Below are 8756 nucleotides of genomic sequence, written 5' to 3' on the forward strand. Positions count from 1 at the left end.
CATTTCTATATGCGGCAGTTAATTTTCCACTGTAGTCCCTTAAAGCATTAATAGAAGCTGTGGATGCTCTTCAGCTCCCTCAGGGTATCATCTATTTTCAATATACACATTGGCAAAATGATAAAAGATAACAACCTTTTACTGGCCTATGTTTTTTGAACAAATTAAAAACAGGCAAAACAGACTGCCTGACTTCCAATTTTCTAGTGCACCTGTATCGGTCCATTTTTCTCTCAACTGGTTGATGAGACAAAGAGCGAAAGGAAAGGAGTGTCTAAAAGAGAGTTTAGCCAGGCGTATAGTGGCTGTTTTCACTCTCAGTTTGGCACAAGCAGTTGGCTGCAGTTGAGTGCTTTCCTGACAGACATCAGAGGAGCTGTTAATTCTTGAGCTCATCTCTGCATGAAACATGAAGTCCTTCCCTGACACTTCATCACCTCATAGATCAGACAAGGACCTCTGTCCCTGCTTTTTTGACAGTAGTTTGGTGAGTGCAGGCCTAGGGGAGCAATGAGCCTTTTGTGGTTTGTTTTACAGTAATGAAATAGAATGGAATGGCAGAGTCCATCAACTGTAGAAAGACATTCAAAGTTCACGAGGCAAATTATTGTAGGAAATGCTTATTTGTGTCTTTGGTCTGCTGTTAAATAGTTGTTCACTACCAGTCAAAACAACTTGATCACAGAGGAAATTGACATGTGGCTTCTGATTGTTTATGAACCCTGAAATTGACCCCACTTCCCGATGTACTGACAAGCATCATCCCTCATCAGACATCTTTGCATCAGTTCAAATGTATTCACCTTATCCCGCACCGCATTCACCCCGAGACATGCGTTCTGGTCAGAACTCCTCTCCCAGAGGTAGCCTGCAAAGCTACCAAAAAAAAAAAAAAAACATAATGCGGTGGGACACTGGCAAGGAGATCGAGACCATTCTTTTTTTATGATTTTCAAAGGAGGAGATGCTTCAGTACTCGTTGGCTACTTTTCTGACTAAATAAAAAATTCCATTTATAAAGAAATTCATGTGTTAGAACAATTTAAATTTGTCTAAAAAGATTATTAGATGCATTTAAGCATAATAAGCATGAAAATATTTTAAGATCATGAGAAATTGAGTCATGTGTATCCAAATTTTGGTAACACTTTACAATAAGGTTCCATTTGTTAATATTATCAGCAACATAAGTTAACTTGAACAAACGATGAACAATACTTTTACAGTATCTTAGTTAATGTTCATTTCAACATATACTAACATATTTCTAAAAAATAATGCACTATGAACTAACATAAACTAACAATGAGCAATAGTATTTTTTATTAACTAACATTAACTAAGATTAATAAATGCAGTATATATTGTAATATATTTGTTAGTTCATGATACCTAATGAATTAACTATACCAAATGAAATGTTAATGTAAAGTGTTACCCAAATGTTTGACTGGTGGGGTATTTGTAATGGCAAATTATGTGATGAGTGATGACATCAAGAGCCACAGGAGGTTGCAAGAAACGATGTCAGGGCACCAACGCACTGCTCAACGTCAGCGTCATGCACCACTTTGACCTCCACATGATAAGCATTGCCAGTAGCATCACGGAAGGGCAAATTTATGAGTTTGCCAGGCAAGAAATCGGGAGGTGTGCACAGTAAACATTTATTTGGACAAGAGAAAAATGGCAATTGTTTTGATACAATCATAGCAGGAAGTCATAAGAGGACTTTTTAATGTTTAAGGATGTTCATAGTGAATTTAAATTAGTTAAAAGAACTGAGGACTCAGGATGCTCAGAAACAATAAATATTTATGAACATAAAGAAAGTATGCGAACATTCGCTATCTCTTCATAAATTTTTATAGTTTTAAAAATATTTCTTGATGCTTTGTACACATTAGTAAAAACGTGATTAAAAAACCAAGATGTTGTAATGTTGGAACTGTCATTGCAAAAATAGACTTTGCAGTGTTTACAGTGTTAAGTTAGATCTGTCATTGCAAAAACAGGCTTTGCGTTCAGGCAAATTGTCCCATAAATATTGACTGGTGCTTTGAAAAGTCAGAGGCAACAGGGTTGCAATTGAAAGTTGAAATTGAACTTGCTTCCCTCAATAGAGTTTAATGTATTGGGCAATGCTGACAAGAGTGGAAGCCGTTTTAGTAACAATAATTATAACTCAGGGTTTTCTTAACTTGTTCTGTGGCGAATAAAAGATAATTCCCAGTACATTACATCTGATCTTAGGAGAATATTTAGGGCTACTCATAACCTAGTTATCAAATGTGTGTGAGTCTAATAAAGGAGAGCCAGAACATTGCTTGTCCCCTGAATAAAATATCAGAGTTAAATGCCATTACTTTGGTATTTATCCAGTTTGCTGAAAATTGGACGGATTTAGAGTTTAGGCACTGGGCAGAGCGACAATGAGAAATTTGCATTAATTCAAACTGGAAAATTATTGGCTTAATGCTTTTCTCACCCAAGAACTGAAAGGGCTGAAATTAATTTTGGCTCCTGGTTTTGCTGTCCGTCCTATTGGGAGACAATTACCAGCGTGCTTCAAAAGCCAGCTTTGTGCAAGATTAGCTCCACTTCTGGGAAGGTGATGAAAGCAAATGTCTTACTGCTGGGTTTGCTCTGCCATGGGTGTGTGTGACAGAAGTAAGAGAGAGAAAGAGGGACGGAGGGTGGGATGCCTTTGGCCCTCTTCATCTTTCAGGTCCGACCCATCCGGTTTCATGGCAGGCTGTGAAAAAAAGGTGTTCTTCAGATCTGTCCACGCAGCACAGATGTCCTCCTCCATGTCAGAGTGGCTGGTGGATTTCGCTAACGAGGCTAACAAGGGGACGCCTCCAGGTGAGACAGGCTCTCTCGTGTTTGCATGGCAAATTTAGCAGAGATTTAATCCTTCCTGGGGTGCTGTGGCTCCGCACTGAATGTGACTTAGAAAGATCTTTTATAACTGGGCTTAACATCCACTATACTGTGTATTTCTGCTGTAGAATGAGAGTATTTTACTTTATATCAGGTTTCGTTTTTAGCCTGAATGTCTTCCCATCCCACACTTTAAACTCCATGTGCTATACATTTAAGTCCTAAGTAAAGTTTTAAAAAGTCTTTTATGCCTCTCTGTTTAATAAATGGACATTTATGTGTGAACTTTGTGATCAGCACAACACAGTCTTTCATGGCAGGGCATTTGCTTTGTTAAAGAGGCAATTTTAGTGAAAAGGTGCATGCTTTTATATTGTTTGTGTCTCCGCACAGCTTTTATTTTTTTGTTATTTACCTTTAAAGTGTTCAGTATTTTATTTATTTATTTATTTTTACTTCTAAAGAAATCAATAGCCTAATAGTTTTGAAAAATATGTATAAAATCATGACCACTCACATGAGATGAAGACTCCAGTCATCTCAGTAACCTTAAAAAGCTGTTTTTTTCTACATGGAGAGGGTTCCCTCATGGGGCCTGCCATGTTAGGAGCCAAATACTACTTGCTTAATCTCAGTAACCACCCTGTAATTGAACACTTTACTCTTTAATAAATTATGGTCAGCTGTGAAATGTGAATTTCTACAATGACATCGGTAACTGAAAACTGATGCTTTTGAATGATGCTACATCACGCCCCTAGGTGTCCAAGTCCAAGATGACTGTCATATTGACCAGCACAAAGAAAAAATAAAATAAAATACTGAGTGCACCTTTTATAAGTACTCAGAGCTCAGGGTTTACAACACACGCCATTCTCCAAGCAATTTAAATAAAGATGAGTAGAGTATGAGTAGATATTAAAGATCACATGAGTGTATGATCTACCTGCAAACACACCTTAATGCCCTTCATATTGCAAAAATGTCAATGTTCGATGTCTCCTTAAGTACTCTAAATATAATCACATTATAATAGAATCACTGAATCACAATGAGCTTTTAATCACAATGTAACACATTATTAGACACTAATGGGGGAGCTTAATTGTTCCTGTTTTGGGGGCATCTGTTTGGTCAAATCTGCATTTTTTTCTATATTTAAAAGTAGTTTGGGGGAATCACTAGCTCCATCTCCATTTTGAAAACAGCATGTTTGATGTGCCTGCCCTTCAGTTAAAGTCAAGTCAAGGTGACAGATGTTGCCTTTACAATAATTCATGATTATCTTCAATCTGAGGTTTTGTCCCCATGGTGACAGAGAAAATGAGTCTCACTGCTAAACAGCAGGAAGACAGCTGTCAATAAAAACAAAGCATCATGAAAGATTCACGTATGTTATAACAGGAAGAAGGCAAACAGATCAATGAGGTGTGGAAGAGTCCTGTTGTAGTGTTAAGTAAATCCTATAATAATCATAATAATAATAATTCCATACATTTATATAGCACTTTTCTAGGCACTCAAATCGCTTTACATAGTATCGGGAGAATCTCCTCAACCACCACCAGTGTGCAGCATCCACCTGGATGATGCGACAGCAGCCATAGTGCGCCAGAATGCCCACCACACACTAGCTATTGGTGGAGAGGTGAGTAGAAGTATGTAGCCAATTCATGGGATGGAGATTATTAGGAGACCATGACAGATAAGGGCCAATGGGGAGAATTTGGCCAGGACACCAGGGTTACACCCCCTACTCTTTTTGAGAAGTGCCCTGGGATTTATAATGACCACAGAGAGTCAAAACCTCGGTTTAATGTCTCATCTGAAAGACAGTGCTATTTTACAGTATTGTGTCCCCGTCACTATACTGGAGCATTTGGACCCATACAGACCACAGGGTGAGCACCCCCTGCTGGCCTCCCTAATACCTCTTCCAGCAGCAACCTTAGTTTTCCCCAGGAGGTCTCCCATCCAGGTACTGGCCAGGCTCAACCCTGCTTAGCTTTAGTAGGTAACCAGGTGACCTGAATCCTGAAACACATTCATCCTCATGAAATATTTTCAGAACTCTAATAATTTAGAAAACACCCAATAGAACACTAAACTAGAAGGCATTGAAAGACATTGCTTAAAAGCAAGGCCAGTTGAATAAAAAGGAGATTAGACACAGCAGTACAGGTACAAGTTTGTGCTAATTTATTGTATTACCTATGCAACTGTTTATGTTAGTGCTTGTGTTGTGATTACTTATAGTATGTAATACTGAATAACCTCTTCTATTAGATAAGCTTATACCTAAATGTAACTGTGCTTAAAAACCATCCAGTAACAACTGTAAAGCATTCATTGCTCAAAAAGGCCAATAAAGTCATCTTAAAAGTACAAAGGTGGACAGGGTTAAAGGTTACGTGCCATTCTGTTGATTCACAAGTTTGTCCTTCATGAAAATATTTTCTTTTTATCTTTAGAGGGATCAGATGATCGCTATTTCGAGGCCATAGTTGGGGGTAAGCTTCCAAATATCCCACAATATGCCCAAAACTCTCAAATATGTACAAATAATGTACATTAATGCCTTTGGCTGACACTTTTTTCTAAAATGAATTATATTGCAATCAATGTATACATTTTATGAGAATGCATACATTTAGAAATATAGATTGAGCCAAACAAACAGCACCAAAAAGCAGAGTTTACAACAAAACGTTTTTTCCAATAGTATAAAGAAGCTTGGTGTTTCCCAGCCTCTGAACATTTCTGGCTGAGCAGGGATTGAAAGTACCAGTACCACTGTGATCTCACTTTATCTAATTCACACATAATCAGTATCTGGATTTGTACTCATGCACAGAAGTAATTGGAGTCAGTAAACCTCAGCAGGGTTCTTACAATACATGGCTCCTTTAAACCTTGTTGAGGCAACTGGCTTTATATATCATGAGAGATTTGTATATTTTGTTGGGCATATTAATTTGTTAGTGCTGTCTGAATTACTGCTATTCTCTACAGACAGGGCATGCTGCATATTTGCTTTCCGAGGTTACGTCTGTCAACATTTCCATTATCTAAATTTATACCTGAATCTACAATTCTGTTATCTCATTCTGTCCTCTCATTTTAATGTAATTCCCACTTGTGTATACAGTGTAATTCCCACTTATCCCAAAAATAAACAGACAACACCTCTGTAATTTCAGTCTTTCCGTATAGCTCCTGCCAACAGATATCTTTAAAGCATCAAATATAACTTTACTTTCTGTGCTTTAGTTGTCATTGCTGTGGTGGTTCTGGTCCTACTCCTCCTCCTGGCCATCATTCTGCGATACATGTACAAGCACAAGGGCACATATCATACCAAGGAGGCCAAGGGCACAGAGTTTGCAGAAACAGAGGATGCTGCTCTTCGTAGAAACCCAGTACTGCAGGACACCATCGATGAGAGCAAGAAAGAGTACTTTATTTGAGACAATATATCCCTTTATAGGCATCATATATGCATCAAACTTCCACAGGCTAAAATAATGCCTGAATTGTTCATTTCATCCTGTTCATTTGAGCAGCATCTTATCTGACTCTGAGTTTCCGAAAAACAGAAAGTGTAGGAGTATTATGAAATCCCTATGTATTTAAATATCTGAATTTTAGGGAAAAAATAGGTAAACTGTTTATTTGACTTGTTTATTTGTATTTGATGCTCGATGTTTGCACCGAACATTAGCTCAGGAGAATGTGATGGTATTCAGGTGAAGGGAAGGAAAGCCATTGGTGTTATTAGACAAGATTTGAATCTGAATAGCAGGTGACATTTTAAAACATTTAGACGCGAATATTTCATAGAACACTGTTTACAAAAAACAAGCCTGTGAAATAAATGTGGCTCATATATATGGCACAGTGCTAGAATCCAAGCATGAAACTCAATGGTAGCACTCCAGGATATGAGGAGAGGAACATACCCAGAAGACATGCATAATGTGGCACATAATTGCTGTATTTTATACACAGACAATAGGAAAAACAGTGGGAAGGAAAGCCATCAGGCTTTTACTGGCAATGTGTCTTATTTCCGCAATTATATAAATGTGTATTGTGGTTCTACTGTTACTATGGTGGCTGTTTTTGTGAATCTGAAAAAAAAAAAAAAATTATATAGGTGAAATTGTAAAACAGATGTACTTGGTTAGACTGTTGTATGAAATATCGCTTGTCAGGGTTGGGAGGGTTACTTTTGAATTCCACTACAGATTACAGAATACATGCTGTAAAATGTAATTTGTAACGTATTCTGTTAGATTACTCAAGGTCAGTAACGTATTCTAAATACTTTGGATTACTTCTTCATCACTGGTAGATTTTTTCACTTGTTTTTACTATAAAAACTCTGCCAGTACAGTAAGACAAAATAAACATGTTAAAAATACATTCTCTGAAAAACCTAAATATCTTATGCAATGTTGTTTTTAAAACAAGATAAATCAAACTGATCTTGTTTTAAGGATTTTTAGATATTTTTACAAGAAAACAATACAAAAGTTATCATCAAGAATACGATTTTTGCCCTAATATCAAAGGTCTTACTAGAAAAAAAGAAATTATGATCCAACATGTATTTTCAAAACACTTCCTGCCCTCCATCTGAATTTCGCGTGTCATCAGAATCACGTGACTGCAAACAAGCCCTCCTCGTCACACTTCTCCCTCATTTGGCCCTACCTGCCTTGCCTGCCGGCAGGCCTTCCCCCTATTATAGAGGGAAAGGCCAATGAGGAGCGACAGTGAGAGAAAGAGAGGAGAGAGAGGAAAAACTTACTTGCCGGTTCCCAGATACGCCGTCACTTGGTCCTCGATCACTCCTCCACCCTCTGGCGGACAACAGCCACTGTTGTGGGTGGACCGGAGCCAGTCCTCCGACCCCTGGCGGACCGAACACCCCTCCGTGTTTTGACAGCTGGTAGGGCCTCCTCTGCCTCTGGCAGGGGCTCTACCGCTTGAGGCGGTCAGCAGCGAGCCCCTCCTCTGCTCGCGGATGGTGGCCGTTTTTCTGACCCCACTGCATTTTGGCGGCCTGTAGGGAACTCCTCCACCCCTGGCAGTGGCCCCACCACTCCAGGCGGCCAGCAGTGAGACCCTCCTCCCCTCACAGACAGCGGCCGTTCTTCCGCGTCCAGGCAGCCGGTAGCAACTCCTCCGTCCCCCGGCGGATGGACATGGCTGCTTCTTTGGGGTGGATGGTTGTGGTGAGGACTCTACAACAAGCGCATCCCTCCTCCTTCCCAAGCTTTGGCACAAATGTAATAGGGTTCAATGGAAAGGAGGCGGCGGGAACCGGACGAAGCATCAAAGTAATGTTTTTAATAAATTTAACACAAAGACACAAATGTAAACACATACAGGGCAGCTGCCTGTATCTCTCTTTCTCCCGAACTGCTGCATCTCGTTGCACTTATCCATCTCCTCGGCTGATTAGCCCGAAGTCATTCAGGGGAAGAACAGCAGTCCCACTGAAACAATTTCAGAGGTTCCTGGGGCATATGGCGTCCTCAATAGTGGTTACGCCGCTTGGGTTGATGCATATGAGACCACTTCAGCACTGGCTGTAGACTCGAGTCCCGAGATGGGCATGGCACCACGGTACGCATCGTGTGGCTATCACGCCAATCTGTCGCCAAACATTCAGCCCTTGGACTGACCTTGCATTTCTACGGGCAGGGGTTCACAACACTGAACAAGTGTCTAGGCATGTCATTGTCACAACAGACACGTCCAAGTCAGGTTGTGTGCCGTTTGCAATGGGCACGCAGCCATGGGCTCCTGGCCCAGCCCTGCCCTCCTCCTTGTCACAGGTACATTTTCACAAACAAATAAAATGT

General features: G+C 39.8%; 1 protein-coding gene across 1 annotated transcript; it reads left to right on the forward strand.

Moving 5' to 3' along the window:
- Nucleotides 1-2747: 2747 nt before the first annotated feature.
- LOC127448000 (cell adhesion molecule 1-like) lies at nt 2748-6482 on the forward strand. The gene is made up of 3 exons (XM_051710283.1): nt 2748-2865; nt 5286-5393; nt 6154-6482. The coding sequence occupies exons 1-3, from the start codon at nt 2748-2750 to the stop codon at nt 6348-6350; spliced, it is 423 nt and encodes a 140-aa protein (XP_051566243.1). The 3' UTR covers nt 6351-6482.
- The last annotated feature ends 2274 nt before the right edge of the window (nt 6483-8756 follow it).

The sequence above is a fragment of the Myxocyprinus asiaticus genome, chromosome 11 (genome assembly GCF_019703515.2).
Source record: "Myxocyprinus asiaticus isolate MX2 ecotype Aquarium Trade chromosome 11, UBuf_Myxa_2, whole genome shotgun sequence".
NCBI classification, from domain to species: Eukaryota; Metazoa; Chordata; class Actinopteri; order Cypriniformes; family Catostomidae; genus Myxocyprinus; species Myxocyprinus asiaticus.